Source organism: Chiloscyllium punctatum, chromosome 41 (genome assembly GCF_047496795.1).
Source record: "Chiloscyllium punctatum isolate Juve2018m chromosome 41, sChiPun1.3, whole genome shotgun sequence".
NCBI classification, from domain to species: Eukaryota; Metazoa; Chordata; class Chondrichthyes; order Orectolobiformes; family Hemiscylliidae; genus Chiloscyllium; species Chiloscyllium punctatum.
In genome coordinates this window covers 47,058,222-47,078,470 of record NC_092779.1, presented here as the reverse complement: position 1 = coordinate 47,078,470, position 20,249 = coordinate 47,058,222, and the positions used below count along the sequence as shown (strand labels likewise).

Below are 20,249 nucleotides of genomic sequence, written 5' to 3'. Positions count from 1 at the left end.
ACAAAAGAATAGAATTTACTATAATAATTAGTAACATGAAAACAACTTGATGTTGTTTTATCTCGCAAGTGTTTTATTTGTCATAGATAGAAAATAAATCTGACCAAGTGCACAAAGAGGCAAATATTGGCAACGGAGAACATTTTAAAAAAGTGAAGTAAAACTTTAGAGCCAGTCAACAGTTAGCTACAAGTGAGTGTAATTGCTTCTCAGTGAAGAAGGGCTCATGCCCGAAACGTCAATTCTCCTGCTCCTTGGATGCTGCCTGACCTGCTGCGCTTTTCCAGCAACACATTTTCAACTCTGATCTCCAGCATCTGCAGTCCTCACTTTCTCCTATCAGTGAAGTTTGATGATCCAAGATGCAATTTCTTTTATTCATTCACAGGATGTGGAGCTCGCTGGTTAGACAGGCATTTATTGACCATTCCAGATCAGTTAAGAGCCAACTACATGGATCTGAAGTCACATGTAGGCCAGACCAGGGCAGCAATTTCCTTCCCCAAGGGACACCGGCAAACCAGAATCTTCATTCCAGAGTTTTACTGAATTCAAACTCCATCTCCCGTGGAGGGTTTCAAACCTGGGTCTCCTGAACACTGCCTGGATTAATATGCTAGCGATAGTACCACTGGGGAACTGTGGTGCTTGATTTTGACAAACAGCTACAAGGTGCTTGCTATCTGTGATGAGAAAAGAACTACAAGGTACAGGTATCCCCCACTTTTCAAACGTTTGCTTTATGCCAACTCGTTTTTCTGAAAGAACTACTTTAGAACCCGTTTTCTCTAACCGAAAGAGGATTTTCACTTTAATGAGGTTAGATTCCCTACAGTAGGGAAACAGGTCCTTCGGACCAACAAGTCCACACCAACCCTCCAAAGAGTAACCCACCCAGACCCATTTCCCTACCCTTTACTTACCTCTGACTAATGCACCTAACACTATGGCAATTTAGCATGGCCAATTCATCTAAGTTGCACATCTTTGGACTGTGGGAGGAAACCGGAGCACCTGGAGGAAACCCATGCAGTCACGGGGAGAATGTGCAAACTCCACATAGACAGTCATCTGAGGTGGGAATTGAACCCAGGTCCCTGGCGCTGTGAGGCAGCAGTGCTAACCACTGAGCCACTGTACTGCCTTTAAGAAAAAGCGTGCGCAGCGAGAGCAGCACCATCAAGCGTCTTCCCCGGGAATTACACTCAGCATCAAGCCGTCATAACTTTGAACTGTGCCTGTGAGCACCTGTGCTTTATCTTGATTTATTTAGTGCATCCATTAGCAAGATGTGTCCTTAGGTATCCTGTACCTCCCACCACCCCAACCTCCAACTGCCTTAACTGTATGTTTATGTTAGTTTAAGTTTTTTGTGTTATTTGGTATGATTTGGTAAGTTATTTTTTGGGTCTGAGAATGCTCAAACATTTTTCCCGTATAAATTAATAGTAATTGCTTCTTTGCATAATGCCATTTTGGCTTACAAACGGTTTCATAGGAACGCTCTACTTTCAGATAGTGGGGGACTCCTGTAAATGGACTTAAATGACTATAATACCATAGTTCAGGAAACCGTTCAAGTGGGAAGACTGAAAAGGAATGTGGTAGTGATAAAGAACTGTATAGTCAGTTCTATTCAGGTTACAAAATTAAAAATCACACAACACCAGGTTGTAGTCCAACAGGTTGAACTGGAAGCACTAGCTTTCGGAGCGTCGCTCCTTCGTCAGGTGGTTGTCATGATTATTCAGGTTATGCTGCCTGCATAAAGACATCCCCTTGCAACTGGAGAACACCTTTGGAGTCATAGCAGAATGGTGAGAATTATCTTTTCATGGTGCATGAAAGAACCAATAACATTATTAATGAGGTTAAAGTTAAAAGTAGGGCCTCCCACCCACCGACCTCCTGTAACCTTACACCAGCAGAGCGAAATCAGGTAAGCTTTCTTTTCTCTTTCGTTTCTTAGTAAGGGACATTAGCAGGGATGGCAGCGCAAGCAGTGTCATGTTCTTCCTGTGGGATACCATTAGTGTTCCAGCTGAGTACATCTGCAGGAAGAGCACCCAACTCAAGCTCCTTGAAGACAGTGTTAAGGAACTTGAGTTGGAACTGGATGAATTCAGGATCATTCGGGAGGCAGAGACAGTTATAGATACAAGCTACAGGGAGGTGGTTACTCCTAGAAATGCAGGTAGTTGGGTGACTGTTAGAAGGGGTGAGAAGCAGTCAGTGCAGGGATCCCCTGTGGCCGATTCCCTCAACAACAAGTATACCATTTTGGATACTGTCGGGGCAGACGGCTTGCCAGGGGTATGCCATGGGCTACAGGTCTCTGGCACAGAGTCTGTCCCTGTTGTTCAGAAGGGAAAGGGGGAAAGGAGGAAAGGAGTAGAGCATTAATCATTGGGGACTCCTTAGTTAGGGGACAGACAGGAGGTTCTGTGGGAATGAGAGAGACTCACGGTTGGTGTGTTGCCTCCCAGTGCCAGGGTTCGTGATGTCTTGGATCGTATTTTCGGGATCCTCAATGAGGAGGGGGAGCAGCTCCAATTCGTGGTCCACATAGGCACCAATGACATAGTTAGGAAAAGGGATGGGGATTTGAGACAGAAATTCAGGGAGCTAGGGAGGGAGTTTGTCGTCTCTGGTTTGTTGCCCGTGCCACGTGCTAGCGAGGTGAGGAATAGGAGAGAGAGCAGTTGAACATGTGACTACAGGGATGGTGCAGGAGGGAGGGATACAGATACCTAGCTAACTGGGGCTCATTTTGGAGTAGGTGGGATCTCTACAAATGGGGTGGTCTAACAACTGAACCTGAGGGGTACCGATATCCTGAGGGTGGGGGTGGGGGAGATTTGCTAATGCTCTATGGGAGGGTTTAAACTAATTCAGCAGGGGGATGGGAACCTAAAGTGTCCAGGAGGTTGAGAATAGGGAGGTCAGAAATTAGGTTTCAAGGTCACAGGAGTGTACTGACAGGCAGGAAGGTAGTTTGAAGTGTGTCTACTTCAATGCCAGGAGCATCCGGAATAAGGTGGGTGAACATGGTACCTGGGACTTCGATGTTGTGGCAATTTTGGAGACATGGATAGAGCAGAGACAGGAATGGTTGCTGCAGGTTCCAGGGTTTAGATGTTTCAGTAAGAACAGAGAAGATGGTAAAAGAGGGGGAAGTGTGGCACTGTTAATCAAGGACAGTATTATGGTGGCAGAAAGGATATTTAATGAGGACTCGTCTACAGAGATAGTATGGGCTGAGGTTAGAAACAGGAATGGAGAGGTCACATAGGCCTCTGATTAGTTCCAGAGATGTAGAGGAAAGGATTGCAAAGATGGTTTTGGAGTGAAAGTAACAGGGTAGTTGTTATGAGGGACTTTAACTTTCCAAATATTGACTGGAAACGCTATAGTTTGAGTATTTTAGATGGGTCAGTTTTTGTACAATGTGTGCAGAAGAGTTTCCTGACACAGTATGTAGACAAGCCAATGAGAGGCGAGGCCACATTGGATTTGGCACTGGGTAATGAACCAGGCCAAGTGCTAGATTTGGAGATAGGTGATAGCACTTTGGTGATAGTTACCACAATTCGGTTAAGTTTATTTTAGCAATGGGAAGGGATAGGTATACACCACAGGGCAAGAGTTATAGCTGGGAGAAGAGCAATTATGATGCGATTAGGCAAGATTTAGGATGCCTAGGATTAGGAAGGAAACTGCAAGGGATGGGCACAATTGAAATGTGGAGCTTGTTCAAGGAACAGATATTGTAGGTCCTTGAAAAGTATGTACTGGACAGGCATGGAGGAAGTGATCGAGCAAGGGAACCGTAGTTTACTAAAGTAGTTGAATCTCTTCTCAAGAGGAAAAAGGAGGCTGATGTAAAGATAAGAAGTGAAAGCTCAGTTCGGGCACTTGAGAGTCACAAGTTAGCTCTCTCTTTAGGTCTTTCCTGGCTAAGAAGAAAGAGGAGGGAACATGAGAAGTCTTTGGCAGACAGGATCAAGGGAAACCCAAATGTAACTATAGATATGTCAGAAATAAAAGAATGGCGAGGGCAAGATTAGGGCCAGTCAAGAACAATAATGGGAAGTTGTGCGTGGAATATTTTTCATCAATGAATATTTTTCATCAATATTAACACAGGAAAAAAACAATGTTGTTGAGGAGAATACTGAGATACAGGCTATTAGATTAGACAGGACTGAGGTTCAGAAGGAGGAGGTGTTTAGATTAGATTACTTACAGTGTGGAAACAGGCCATTCGGCCCAACAAGTCCACACCTACCTGCCAAAGTGCAACCCACCCAGACCCATTCCCCTACATTTACCCCTTCACCTAACACTCTGGGCAATTTAGCATGGCCAATTCACCTATACTGCACATTTTTGGACTGTGGGAGGAAACTGGAGCAAACCCATGCAGACACGGGGAGAGAGTGCATACAGTCGCCTGAGGTGGGAATTGAACCCGGGTCTCTGGCGCTGTGAAACAGCAGTGCTAACCACTGTGCCACCATGCCGCCCAATTGTTCGCAATTCTGGAAAATGTGAAAATAGGTAAGCCCCCTGGGCCAGATGGGATTTATCCTAGGATTCTCTGGGAAGCCGGGGGGGGATTGCCGAGCCTTTAGCTTTGATCTTTATATCATCATGGTCTACAGGAATAGTAGCAGAAAACTGGATGATAGCAAATGTTGTCCCCTTGTTCAAGAAGGGGAGTAGCGACAACCTTGGAAATTATAGGCCAGTGAGCCTTACTTCAGTTGTAGATAGGTTATAAGAGATAGGATTTATCAACATTAGAAAGGAATAATTTGATTAGGGATAGTCAGCATAGTTTTGTGAAGGGTAGGTCATGCCTCACAAACCTTATTGAGTTCTTTGAGAAGGTGATCAAACAGGGTAAAAGCAGTTGATGTGGGTATGTGGATTTCAGTAAAGCCTTTGATAATGTTCCCCGCAGTAGGCTATTGCAGAAAGTATGGAGGCATAGGATTGAGGATGATTTAGCGGTTTGCATCGGAAATTGGCTCACTGAAAGAAGACAGGGGGTGGTGGTTGATGGGAAATGTTCATCCTGGAGTTCAGTTACTAGTGGTATACCATGAGGATCTGTTTTGAGGCCATTGTTGATTGCATTTTTACTAATATCCTGGATGAGGGCGTAGAAGGATGGGTTAGTAAATTTGCGTAATACACTAAAGTCGTGGAGTTGTGGACAGTGTGGAAGGATGTTGCAGGTTATAGAGAGACATACATAAGGTGCACAGTTGGGCTGAGAGGTGGCAAATGGAGTTTAATGTGGAAAAGTGAGGTGATTCACTTTGGAAGGAGCAACAGGAATAGAGAGTACTGAGCTAATGGTAAGGTTCTTGGTAGTGTGGATAAGCAGAGACGTTTCTGTGTCCATTTGCATAAATCCCTGAAAATTGCCACTCAGGTTGATAGGGTTGTTAAGGAGGTATACGGTGTGTTAGCTTTTATTGGTAGAAGGATTGAGTTTTGCAGCCATGAGGTCATGTTGCAGCTGTACAAAACTCTGGTGCAGCCGCACTTGGAGTATTGCATAGAGTTCTAGTCACCGCATTGTAGGAAGGATGTGGCAGTGATGGAAAGGGTGCAGAGGAGATTTACCATTATGTTGCTTGTTATGGAGGGAAGGTCTTATGTGGAAAGGTTGAGAGACTTGAGACTGCTTTTGTTAGAGAGAATAAGGTTGAGAGGTGACTTGAGAGGCAGACAAGATGATCAGAGGATTAGATAGGGTGGACAGGGAGACCTTTTTTGCCTCGGATGGTGATGGCTAGCATGAGGGGACATAGCTTTAAACTGAGGGGTGATAGATACAGGACAGATATCAGAGATAGGTTCTTTACTCAGGTTCTTTAATGGCATGGAATACCCTGCCTGCAGCAGTAGTGGACTCGCCAAAATTAAGGGAATTTAAATAGTCATTCGATAAACATGGATGGTAATGTAAGTTAGATAGGCTATAGATTGGTTTCACCGGATGGTGCAATATCAAGGGCTGAAGGGCCTGTACTGTGCTGTAATATTCTATGTTCCAAGTAATAATCTCTGGATTGATACTTTTGCCATGCATGAATTGGCAGAGGGATAAAGAAATTAACAGGTTAATTCTCTTGCCAAAAGAATAGTGAGAGAGATGGCTGTTTTGCTTTATGGGTCATTGTCACCAAAACTGGTTAAAATGGGAATTATTCCAAAGGGAGGTTCTTCCTATTAGGACTGGGACTAGGGTCTTGGCTTATCAGGGACCAGGGTTTTACATCTATAAAGAGGGGATTGGGAAGATTTAGGAAATGGCACATTCAAAAGCAGCTTTGAAGAAGTGGTTTTGGAATAAATAGCTATTGCAAATGTAACTATAAGAGTCAGGTCCTTCATCAATATCATTGATATACGTCATATATAGTTGAGCCTCTGGCACTGATCACAGCAGAGCCCTATCCGGTACAGTTTAAGTTGAAAATGTGATACATTTATTCCAATTTTGTTTCTTATTTGTCAATCCTCTATCCATGCTAATACAGCACCTTCAATACAATAAGCTCCTATTTCATTAGCAGCCTTTTATGGGGCACCTTTACCAAATTTTCTTTTGGAAATCCAGGTACATTAGATCTACTAGTCTCCCTTTAGCCACCCTTAACATTCTTAATGAACTCTAATAATTATCAAACACGATTTCCTTTTCACAAAATTATGTTGACTCTGCCTAATTATATGATTTTCTAAACATCCTGCTACTACTTCCTTAATAATCAGTTCTTGCAATTTTTCCAATTAAAGTTGCTAGACCAGCTGGTTTATAGATTCCTTTTTACGGTCTTCATTCTCCATGTCCAACTCACCCAATTTCCATAATGGTCAGAACTTATGAGCCCTATAATAATGTTGGAAAGGAATCCTCTTACAAACTTCTGAAGCTCAATGAAATGTATCCACTCAAACTATCCCCAAAATATATTAAATAGCCATAAAGCTGCAGAAAATCATCCTTTCAGAAACCTCTTAAAATACATCAAGCTGTCACTCAAAACACAACCGCTTGCGTTTTTTTTTGACAGCTGCCCCGTTAAAGTGAACCTGTTACTGTGGTCGAAAGCTTAGCTGAGCAATCACACCAATCTCACTGCACAACAATATCAATGTAACCTCCAGTGATAAATACATTAAAATTTGTGAACAGTGGAGAAAATAGCCACCTGCTGTATTGCTCCAGAGGCTGGACAAATGGCCGAAGTGATTAAAACACAGTAAAATCTGAATCATCACAACATTGTTCAACGCAGAACAGCACTTTACCAATGGATGATGTATTCGGATGCAACTGAAGACTTTCCCATTTTTAGAATGCTGGTCAATTTAAAGGTCACTCAGGATTTCTAAACCAAGCCCCTCAAAATTCACCTCACGAGGAACATATTTAACATACACCATTATTTTATAACACATGAGTTGGCAACAGCTTTAAAACTGCGTCAACATTTTTCTTACCTTCATATGAAGGATTCCCCCATGGTTCATAAATCCACTGAGATTCCTTGAGTCATAATACCACCTAATTCCATGAAAAATAGTTGGGTGTCTAAACTCCCAGGCCTAACAACGCAGCCAGACGTGGATGTAAGCTGAAGGTATGTTATCTTATGCTGCCACAAGTAGCTGACAAAAGGAATGGGGATGGGATTTTAAGAATCAGAATGGACTCATCATCCTTTTAGCCCAACCATCTTTATTGCAAAATAAGTGGATGAATGAACATCTGGTCAAGTAATCCAAATCCATATCCTTTCCTGTCCTGACCAGCATTCCTCACTCAACTACAACCATCAAAACACAGGGTCAATTATTGCATTTTTGTCTAATTTTGCTCTGTAAACATTAGCTGTAATGTTTGCCAATAAATTAATAGTGACAACATCACAATTCACTTGGAGCCCATGGGAATGTATAGTGACTCCAAATAAACACAAGAATCTTCCTTCTGTGTCATCCATCTCTCCATCGCATAACTTCCACTGTGCTACGATTCCCACTGATGATACTACTGAACAAAATAAAACAAAATGATGGAACAGCAGTTGCTGTAAATCAGAAACAAAAACAGAAATTGCTGGAAAATCTCAGCTGGTCTGGCAGGATCTGTGGAGAGAAAAAGGAGTTAATGTTTCAATTTGAGTGACCCTTCCGCAGAAGAGAGTAAAGGTCATTGTCCTGAAAAAGTGTCACTGGACCTGAAGCATTAACTCTCATTTCTCCCCACAAGTGCTGCCAGACCTGCTGAGATTTTCTAGCAATTTCTGTTTTTGATACTACTGAACAAGTCAGATACCAGAATGAAATCTAGCTCAGCAGATCATGCATTTGTCTATTTCAGTTTTGTTAAGATGGTAGTCAGTGGTGAAGGACTTATGCCCGAAATATCGATTCTCCAGCTCCTCAGATGCTGCCTAACCTGCAGTGCTTTTCCAGTACCACTCTCAACTCTGATTTCCAGCATCTGCAGTCCTCACTTTCTCCTACTCAGTTACTGAAGCATAATCACTGCTGAGTTTCTTAAACAGCAGAAGTGTGTTACATAAATAAAACATAGTTTGAGTGTTCTGAAAATGTGCAGTAAAGTCTTATCCTGTTTCCCAACACTATCTGTTACACAGACTCAAATCCATATAAACTACTCTTTTATATTGAATCTGTAAGTTTGATTTAACTAATTTTCCTCAGTTTTCTCCTGTGAACGGAAAAATCTTCTCACATGAATACTCCCAAAACTGAAAGCTTAGACTTTTTCAATTTTTCGGAAACTAATGGTGTCTGACCAAACATGTCTGGTTTGAAAACTTCCCAAACTAAAAACTTTTCTACTGAGGTAATTGCATTTCATCAACAGTTCCACACTCCTTTCTAGGAGAAAGACTATATTTCTGATTGCAGTGAAGTCTCCAAAAACTCTCAATTTGAGTTTGCAAAGCTAAAATCAAGCCCTGATTATTCTGAACCCAACAAAGGAATGATATTCAATATTTACCTACCTGTTGTAAATCACCACAACAAAAACTATTTTCCATTAAAATTACAGGGGATCCCTGCTCTCTGACATGTACCGGATTAGGTTACTGCTCTGGAAAGAATATCTAACCTAGTTACTCTTTAAACCCTTCACAAAAATAACTAACCACAAGTTCTAAAAATTATGTTAATATATCCACATTTACAACAAACACCCTTTATCACAGCTGGCTCTTACCGATTCACTTCTTTTCCTGCTGATGACTAAGATTCAAGTCTTCCTATTTTCAGTTCAAGTTTGAGTCCTTTTTGGATACACTCATCATTTTTCTCTACTCTCGCATTAGGAATTGTGTGATGTACCCAACAGCCCTTCAATATAAATCCAACCTAATTTACTCTTTTGGTGTTTTTGCTCAATTTTCCTCCAAAACCCTTTTCCCTCTTCCTCTCTGTTATTACCTAAAAAACGGAATCATCACCTCTTTCCAAATATCTTGCTTGCAAGTAAGACTCATTGAGATCACAGTATCATCATAAATTAATCCATTGATAATCATGAGTATGACTAAAACATAACTTATCTAAGATATTTGATATTCTAATATTTTATTACTGATGGTACATTGTCATCACAGGCTGCTTTTTACTTAACATTTTTGTAGTCCAGACAACTTTGTTGTACTTCTCTTCTCAGTCCATCACTTATACCTTCAGCATGTTTCATCTTTAAGAATGTCCTTCAGTACGTCTCTGCCACAGCTACTCTGAAGACCTTAATATCCATTGTGCTCCCAAGTCCTCAATGTTTACTTCACTGAAATTTATTCCCTATTTTTCTCATTTAGGCTTTGCACAAAACAATTCCTCAACTGTTTAGTTCAACATGTGTCCAAATGCTCTACAACATCCTGTTCAACTGGTTGATTGCACATCGAGGCACCACTGCAGTCACAGCCTTCTCTCTGCTGCTGTTTACCTCCTAGTAACTGCTGGACAACTCTTCTTTCAGGATGTTGAAAGCCTCAGCCTCCGTGCTTCCTGATACAACATTCATACCTGTGGTGTTAATTCTTAAATATCAGTCTGCAGCATGCTGCAGCACACACAGTATTAATGGCCTGGTCATGACCATCATGAGCATTGTTGGCTCTCCATGTACAAATACTATTCTGGATAGTAGCAAACTCCCTCTTCCCAGCACAGCCCTCCTCTCGTCTCCCAGCTTTCCTATTAAAGTCACCTAAAGCCCAGTGTTAAGAAGATTGTTAATTGCTATTTCAAAGGTTGCCTGCCTACTTTCTTCCTTCCCCAAAAATTGATAATACGTTTCAGTTTCTTTCTCATTGTTCTTTATCCAACTAAATGTTAGCAAGATCAAAGTCATTATTGCTAACGGCAAGTACTTCTGTTTCTGTTTGGCCTAGGCATCAAATCAGCTACTCACCCAGTCGGAGCACATGTCATAAGGCTTCTATCATATTTATCAATAAACTTGTTTTTATCTACCTCAACATCATACTTATCAATCCTCATCTCATTCCTACTGTTGCTGAAACTTTTATAATGTCTCTGTCACTTTCCATTATCAATTCTGACCATCCGTTGATCTTAAAACCTTGTCTCAAATTATCTACTCGCTTTTCCGTTTCAACTGATGGATTTAAATTTCTTCATATTCAACTAAATTGCGTTTGCCATGTTTTCTTGCATAAATAAAGATAGTGTTCAGATGAGACTGTTATATACAGCCAGGGTGTGGATGATTACCTAACCTGCAGGGATGGTACTTAACTGCTAATGATTGGAAATGCTCTGCAAATGGCAGCTTGCCATTATTTTGGCAGATTGTTCAAATGTTGTAAAAGTTGAAATCGGTTTCATGAATGATGATGACCATACTATAGAATTTCTTACTGATCTACCTCACTCATGACTTGCTGAAACCAAACTAAATTTGGAAGTCTTTGCCTCCCTGGTTTTCAGCTTTCTGGGACTTGAAGCTTATGTGAGTTTTGTTTCTTTCATTTATCAACTTGGTTTCCGTCCTTCAAAATATCAATGTCAATGCATAGGGCAAGCATTTATCTTCTTCAAGAGCCTATCATGTTGAATGTGTGAACATAAGAAATAGGAAGTGGAGTATTTAATGCTATGAGTCTGCTCTGCAAGTAAAGATTACGCCTGCATTTTCACCATTTCTCACTAGACCTATGTCCTGAATTCTCTCAGTATTTAAAAAAAATTTACCAATTTACTGAATATACTGAACAACCACTGTTCATTGAGGTAGAGAATTCCAAAGATTTACAGCATTTTAAGTGAAGAAATTGCTTATGTCAACCCTCTTATTCTGATCCCTTTTTGTATGATGATGATCACGTGTTCTGGATTGGCCAGCAAAAGCAAACATTTTCTCAGCCTGTACCTTGTCAAATGCTTTAAGAATTTTAGAAGTTGCAATTGAATTCCTCTCACTGTTTGAGACTTTAGTGAATACAAGTCTAATCTTTCTGCTTAGGACAAGTATCTCATTGCAAACATCAGGCTAGTGAACCTTCATGACAATTTCTAGGGTAGAAATATACTACGGTAAGGAAACCTAAATGGCATGATTTTTACGAAGTGAATAACTTTATTATCATAGAGTCCCCCACAGCGTGGAAACAGGTCATCTGGCTCAAAAAGTCCACAGTGACCCTCTGAAGAGCATCCCATCCAGACTCATGCCCTCCCTACAACTCTGGACTTCCCAGGGGCAATCCACCTAAATTACACACCCTTGGAAACTACAGGCAGTTTAATCTGGCCAATCTACCTAACTTAAACTTCTTTAGACTCTGGGAGGAAACCCACAGAGGCACAGGGAGAATGTCCAAAATCCACACAGACAAGCGCCTGAGGGTGGAATCTAACCCAGGTCCCTGGTGCTGTGAGGCAGCACCGCTAACCACAAAGCCACCATGCTGCCCAGAGCCGCTGTACTTTGCCATATTCTATTTGCTCACAGAACCCAAGTCTCTTCCCCACCAGCTCTTCATATCTTTCGCATTACTGACGTTACCAGCACTGCATTGTCAGCAAACTTGGATGCTACATTCATCCAAGTCAATTCATATAGATTGTAAATAAAGGTGGCTCAAGACTGATCCTATTGCTTTTATTACTTACAGCTTGATAGCCCAAGAATGGCCTTTTTATTCCTCATCTGTTTTCTGTCCATTGAGCAACCCTCAATCCCTTCAAATGTAAGCACCCAATCCCATAAATCTTAATTTTGAATCATAACACCTTAACCAAATGCTTATTTAAAATTCAATTATCTGAACGGAAACACACTTTGAAGGAAAGCCCGAAAGTTGAAAACTATACAAATAATAACAATTAATGTTGTTTTTGAAATATTTTTGCAAATTGTCTAACCATAATACAAATACACAAATTAATTCAAAATCCACCAAAGACCAGTTAGAACTACTACAAAAGACTGAAAAGGGACTGCTTGTTATTAAACTTTAATACACAGGAGAGAGGGAGGCAACATAACAGAGGTGTCATTCTTTCAAAGAAATGGAGTGTGTCCTATGTGGTTTTATTACCATTTGATAAAGCTATATTTATTCGTGTGTAATGGTCGCAGAAATCTCATCCTTCTTCACTGCAATTATTGTATTTCAACTTTTAGTTTGCTTCTTTCATTGAATATATTAAAATTAGAGAAAGTTAAGCAAACAATATATTCATTTGGGGAACTAAATTGTTATGTTCTTTCATTTTTTTAAAAAAGTTTTCTTTCAATATGTTAAATTTCTGCAAGTATGCTAAAGTAGAAAATTAAATATTCCATTTTGTGATAATCTACTTATTATAAACCTAGATTAAAGAAAACTGCAGTGCTATTAGACAATATCCCAAAATTACTGGATTTGAATCACTATTTTATTCAAACAGTCCTCTATAAATTGTTTATCTTAAAAGGTAAATTTTAGTTGTGTTTCTGAAAGAGTTCTTTTTTAAAAAAAAAGTCAATACGGAGGGAATAAAAATTGCTTAATTTCAATAAACTGAACACAGGTGAAACCGCTTAACCACCCAACCACTAGATGGGAGTGTTTATACATGAGCACCTCACTGGAGTCTTCAGCAGGGAATAAAACAAAATTATTTTCTGATGAGAATGTTGTGATTAATTAGAAATAAACCTATCCATTTCCTGTTGCATCTGAAACTTGTACGGTTACAAAATACGCCAATGACAAATGAAAAAAAAAAGACCCCAGTATTAGTGCAAAATATTGGATGCCTTTCTCAACTCAGTATTTGGCTCAAAGTTACTTGAGGAAAATTACCACAATTTTAGTCGTCATTTTCTTTAATTTGCTGTCTGACAATATTTCCAGCAACTCTTTCCTTAGAAATATATCTGAAAGCTAAATTTAAGAATAATGATCAACACCAGGTTCAAGTGATCTTATTTTACTTCTACACAAAAACTAAATTGAACATGTGCTTCTTCATTTACCAAATGCTCTGGAAACAGGGCGGAGCATTCGACTGTGGATACTTTTCCTCTTCGACTTGGGGGTCATCTGCCACACAAAACAGAAGTTCAGTTAATCACTGAAGCATAAGTTCTTAAACATTGTGCATGTATCACATACATCATTTTAGAACACTTTTGGATGCACTCCTAAATACATACATAGGCTTCAGATGCATTTTTTTGTTTTAAAACTGTATATTCCTCCTTGCACCATTCTAATGGCTAAGGGATCTTGTGCACATTTTATTTAGAGAGATTGTTCAAATTTAACACATAATAATAGGGTAAATGTTGAGAAGATGTTCCCAGTTGTGGGGAATCTTGAACAAGAGAACACAGTTTTCGATTAAGTGGACACTTATTTAAACTTGAGATACGAGGGAATTTCTTTTTGCAGAGGGTAGTGAATGTCTGGAATTTTTACCTCAGAGAGTTGTGCAGGCTGGATCAAAATGTATTTAAAGAGGAGGTAGATTTTTGAAACGTTAGGGGTTTGACTGCTGAGGTCCTAGCATGAAAGAGCTGTTGAAACCTGGAGCAGATCAGCTATGATCTTGTAGACTGACAGGATTGCTTGAGGGGCCGAATGGCCTTCCCAAGCTCCAATTCTTATGTTCTTATAACAGAAACCAGAAAGTGAAGATCATGGGACTATTTTGCCCCAAAAATCAAAATCTCTGACACAACAAAGTAGCACTGAAATAAAAGCTGCACTTCCTTTTACACGTATTCTTGATTTTGGAATGTGCAAGTAAACATAGTGTCCTAGTTTTTTGCTCCCTATTTTGCAATGTGATATCATATGACAGCAAGGTGATGTCTTACCCATCCTTGCAAATCAGGAATCTGCATCAAAATTGTATTTCCATTCTTGATTACAGACAAACTCAAATTTAAAAATGCATTTGGTGAGAAAGGTAACTCATTACAAAGGGCAAAAAAACTCTATGTAAAGGCATAAAATAAGGCATAAAGGCATAAAATACATTTCCTATTGTCGAGCTTCAGTCACCTGTTCAGCACAAACAAGTAACTAAAATATACAAAAATGCAACTATATATCAGCACAAAGTTAAAATTAATTCTGAGCACAACTACAGCTGTTATAGAGTCATACAACACGGAAACAGACCCTTTGGTCCAACCAGTCCATACTGAATATCTACTCAAATTGTCAATTCAACACTAAAGTAACGTAAACTATGTGAAGGTCATGAAATGCAAGGAAAAACATTAGCTCTTATTTTTAAGCAAATGAAGCATTATTTGATATAAACATATTAAACATACCATTTACCTTCACTGTATAAGCACTAAACATGATAGGTGACACCAGAAGTGTGGAAACTGTCCTTACGCGACAGGCTTAAAGAAGCAGCAAAACATTCATCTTCAAGCATTTTAAAGACCGAACAAAACATACGGGTTGACCATGACCTTATTCAACTTAAAATTTCAATTTCAGATGAAGTATTAGCAGTCCAAAAGATTTGACTTTTCAGGTTTCTAATAAACCTGAATCCATCTGTACGTTCCAATGAATGTCTCACCAAGAAAAGTGGTGCTTTGTCTCTGAAGAAGCAACTACAAAAGCTGAAATAACTGGCCTGCAAGATCATAATTCTCTGTAGTCATGAACCAAAAACTAACGAATAGTCTTTTTCAGTTAGGTTGGTAAGCTCATTCGATGGAAACTTATTGAAATGCCAGTAGCAGATTCAGTTTGGCAGAAAGAAAACTTCAGTTGGTCTGAGTGCGTGAAGAGTGAAGCTTTGCCATAGACACTCGGAGGAGTGCTGTGCCACAACTATCACTTCAATCGTGAAAGCAGATCTGTCTGCATGAGATTTGAAAAGGTCAATCAACTTGCAGAGTTAAAAAGTTAGATTATTTAAGGCTTCACTCAAAAAATGAAGGGTCACGAAGGTAACTGCGAGCTCCATTGTGCGTCAAGGCTCCTCCGTTCACAAGTATAAAATGTGTCACTCCCGATTCTGTCCTCGCCAAGTTAATAAGGTGGCCCACCTTTGTACAGCAGAATAACTCTCTACATCAGAGGGCACGGAGTTGTCACTTTGAGCGAAAGCTCTATGACCTGATTAGGTTAGATTAGATTCCCTACAGTGTGGAAACAGGCCCTTCGGCCCAACAAATCCACACCGACCCTCCGAAGAGTAACCCACCCAGTCCCATTTCCCTCTGGCTAATGCACCTAGCACTATGAGCAATTTAGCATGGCCAATTCACCTGCCCTGCACATCTTTGGACTGTGGGAGGAAACCGGAGCACCCGGAGGAAACCCACGCAGATAATGGGAGAATGTGCAAACTCCACATAGATGGTCACCCAAGGCTGGAATTGAACCTGGGACCCTGTTGCTGTGAGGCAGTAGTGCTAACCACTGAACCACCATGCCGCCCTACCGGAATACAGTCAGCTTGGAAATTATCTCCACTAAAAATTATTTCATTAACTTCATCAATCCCTCTTATTTCAGAACGAATTTAGTCAAGGGGTTCCAGATTTATTTTAAGAATGATTTAAGCATAAAATCTTTCACTCAAGAGAGAGCAGCAGCTTTTCAGGCTTTTGTTGAGAGTTTGGGGGAAATGCAGGATCAGTGTCTTGTTTGAGCAAATCCCCATACTTGCTATGTAAAACACTATGTGGTAACTTCACAAGTTTAAGTTGGGGCCCTTATCTAAGGAAAGATACACTGGCATCGGACACAGATTATAAAACTTTCACTAGGCCGATACCAGGAATGGAGGGATTGTCTTATTAGAAGAGACTGATTTTATATTCATTAGAGTTTAAAAGAATGACAGACAACCTTACTGAAACCTACAAGATTCTTAGGGGACCTGACTGGCTCAATGTGAAAATACTATTTCTCCTTGTGGGATGTCTATGATTTGAGGACATAATCTCAGAACAAGGGGTGGCAAATTTAAGACATTGAGATCACAGAAACATGACAGGGTTCCTGGTAGTGCTGAGAGAGGCCATTCGACCCATCATATCTGTACCAATTCTCCTAAGTGCATTTATTCCCCCCCAAACCTATCCCCATTGTCCCACATTTACCACAGCTAATCCACCAAGCCCGCACATTCCCTAGGCACTACAAGGCAATTTAGCATGGCCAATCCACCTAATCTGTACATCTTTAGAAGGCATTTCTTCTGAGTACAGTGAATCAGTGGCATTCTTTACTGCAAAGAGCTGTAGAGGTTGGATCAAGGCTGAGGTTGACAGATTTTAGGGAATTGAAGGTGATGCAAAAAGAAAAGAAAATGGAGTTGAGGATTACAGAATCAGCCATGATCTCATTAAATGGCAAAGCAGATTTAATAGGTTGAAGGGGCGATCTCTGCTCCTGTGACTTATGCAGTGGAAATTTAAACAAGTGTGATGGAGTTTAAAAACCTGAAGATTTTGATGGTGAAAGAAACCCAAAATGAGATTAATTCATGTGTTTGCATTCACTGGATCACATTGGGTGTTGCAGTCATCAAATTAAACATGCCTGGGTTTCAAAACATGATGGAGTGGAAGTTCTCTTTCAGTGTCTATGAATCACACCATCCAGTACATTTAACCCTTTTGCAAAACTGTAGCTTGCCATAAATTACAGTTGATACTGAGCTGACAGTTGATTTACATTAACGATGCTGCCAGGAAGGGAATAGGGTACTATTTAATCCAGTCACATATAAAACTGGATCTCATATGATTGAGGATTTGGAAATAAATCTGTTTTTAAAGGCTTTAAAGGAGGATTCTTAGTCAGGAACTTCCCATTCCCAATGCTTGCAAATAAGGGTGGTCAGGATATTACAGTTTGTGGAATAAATTACCAGGAAAAGTCATTAGATGTATTAGTCTGCTCTTTCTTGAATGCTAAGTGATCTTTATAAGTCCATCAGCAAGAGATGACATAGCCTTAATCTGTTCCAAAAGAAGGCATCCGAGATAATCCATTAATACTACTCTCAACAACAGCTGAATATTTGTGTGCAAATTTATGGAAAAATGTATGATTTGTGACAATGGTTTCAAGGTTAGGTAAAGCTGATAAAAAGCAATAATCTCCTAACTTTGTGTGTCCCCTACCATGCAACCATAAGAAGACACTGCATAGGTCACTTCAAAAACCATCATATTTAAAGCAATGTACATGAATGACTGTGCTTAAAAATGCAAGGCAGCATGGAATAAACTTCGGTAGATCACCATTTCACTCCAGCGATGCCTGGAACTTCATCAATCGAGAGATCAAAAATGACCAAAATGTTTTATGCCCAAGCGAAGAGAGGCTTATCTTTAGGTTTGCATTGTGGCGAAGGTTTAAAATATAGTATTATTGGTCCAGATAGCCAGATAGTCACTAGAGAAGCAGTGACTGGAGTTTCACATCAGGAACCATGGGGATTCCCATGTGGAGCAGACTCCTTTGGAATTGCTCAGGAAATCAAAGATTCTGATGGGCAATTTCCCTGCTTCTCGAATCCACTAAAGTCAGAGATTCCAGAGGCTTTGCTTCAATTAATCTAATAGTTATTCAGGACAGGTTTTAGGATTAAAATGTTACTCTACCATCTTGCTGACTACTAAACTGACTCCCAATTCATAACCTCCACCAAACTGAACAACCTTGAAGCCCCTTAAATTCCCTACAGCAACCATTGGTCTGAAGCCCTGGACCAGAGTAGTTTCCCCACAGCCATGGATCCAACTTTCCCTCTTCCCATTGGAACAAACACCAACTATGTCATTTCAAACTTACTTGGAAGCCTAAACCCTTAACTAACTGAGAGAAAGTGAGGACTGCAGATGCTGGACAAGTCAGAGTCAAAAAGGCTGGCACTGGAAAAGCACAGCAGGTCAGGCAACATCCGAGGAGCAGGAGAATCGACGTTTCGGGCATAAGGCCTTCATTAGGAATGCTGATGAAGGGCTCATGCCCGAAACAGCGACTCTCCTGCTCCTTGGATGCTTTTCCAGCGCCACCCTTTTTGACCTTAACGAACTCCCATTCTATCCCAAACCTTCTAAAAACTTAGCTTTTCACAGAAGATGTGGCTGGTTCTGCATGTGGGGCACTTAAATCACAGTTTACGGCACCTACTGCTGTGTAAAAAAAAAGGGAATAGCTTGGCTTGACTTCCTCCCACCATCCTGCAGAGGAGCACAAATACGGGATTTCCGGTATGGTTCACAGTTTTAAAGGAGCTGGGGTCAGAATTGCCAGCCAAGTGTTGGAGCAAAGCAGCAATCTGGCTATGATCACTATTCCTCGGATTATCTGGGCCATTATTTGTAACATGATTTCTAGAGAGGTAAATGTGCTTGTGGTTGTGGTTTTTGCTGCTGTGAAAGTCTGATCAGCTTTGTTTCTATAAAGTGTCAGAAAATAATTTGGAACAGTGACTGAAAATTGTCCTTTCCAAGAAATCATGTTACTTAAGCTAAATAGCTTAATAAGCTATCTGGTGAGAAAATTGCTCCTCCTTAATGACCTGTGCTTTATGAACTCCAGAAGGGGAGACAAGAATCAGAGGTGTGTTGCAATTCAGAAGAAAAGATAAATACCAGCAGTTCCATGACAGTCAATGCTTTCTGGGCGGCACTGCTGCCTCACAGCGCCAGAGACCCGGGTTCAATTCCCGCCTCAGGCAACTGTCTGTGTGGAGTTTGCACGTTCTCGCCGTGTCTGTGTGGGTTTCCTCCCACAATCCAAAAATGTGCAGATTAGGTGAATTGGCCATGCTAAATTGCACAGAGTGTTAGGTGAAGGGGTAAATGTAGGGGAATGGGTTCTGGGTGGGTTATTCTTCGGAGGGTCAGTGTGGACTTGTTGGGCCGAAGGGCCTGTTTCCACACTGTAGGGAATCTAATCTAATCTTTATGTTTATGTCTTAAGAATCCAGTGAGAGAAGTCAGTGAACTAGCCCGGGTGGCTTGGGGGGAGGCACTAATGGAGAGAATCACATCTGGTTTGCTTAAAGTTGCTGAAATGAAACAGTTAGTGAACTGCAGCAGAAAAGGGTTAACTGTTTCTTTTTGTTATTTATAATAAGGTCTTTCAAATTGTCACATATGGGTTTTTCTTGTGTACTAAACCCATTGCATTATTTTAAGCAGTATACTGAACCCCTCCCCGCCAAACCCCCCCCCCACCGACCCCCCCACTACTCTGGGCGAGTATGGTCAGGGACTGACCACCACAATAACCAAATTGGAAAAACACCATTTATGGTCTATCAAGCCAGGTTCCACTGTGGAATTTGACTTGTCTACTCTTTTACCATCAGCTAGGATCATAATATTAATAGATCAATTATTCTTGTTAATATGTATCCTAATGTTTTACGAATGGAGGCTGCTTGTAAAGTCAAATTAAGACGATGCAAATCCAATGAGTTGACAGTAGTTTTGTCTGTTTCTTGGAGTTTTGAGTGTGTACAAATTATACCACAAATTGGTCATCTGGTTACTAAAAATGCAAATGAATCTAGTCTGGCCAGAACGTAGCCCAAGGATGCAGTTGTGGTATTTCTTTTCACACCAGCATCATCAACTTATGACTCATTCACCAATTTTGCAGCAGTCACTTTTGATGCACAATCACCACAACCCAGCAAGCTACTGTTGCTATGTTATA

General features: G+C 40.5%; 1 protein-coding gene across 8 annotated transcripts in view; it reads right to left on the bottom strand.

Annotated features, from left to right (window-relative positions):
• Positions 1-20,249, bottom strand: part of LOC140465031 (F-actin-uncapping protein LRRC16A-like) — a 470,304-nt gene that overhangs the window by 47,315 nt on the left and 402,740 nt on the right. For all 8 annotated transcript variants that reach the window (XM_072560843.1, XM_072560842.1, XM_072560840.1 and 5 more), the window contains one exon: positions 13,562-13,628. In XM_072560843.1, the coding sequence (XP_072416944.1) occupies positions 13,562-13,628 (67 nt within the window). The remainder of the gene's footprint in view (positions 1-13,561; positions 13,629-20,249) is intronic.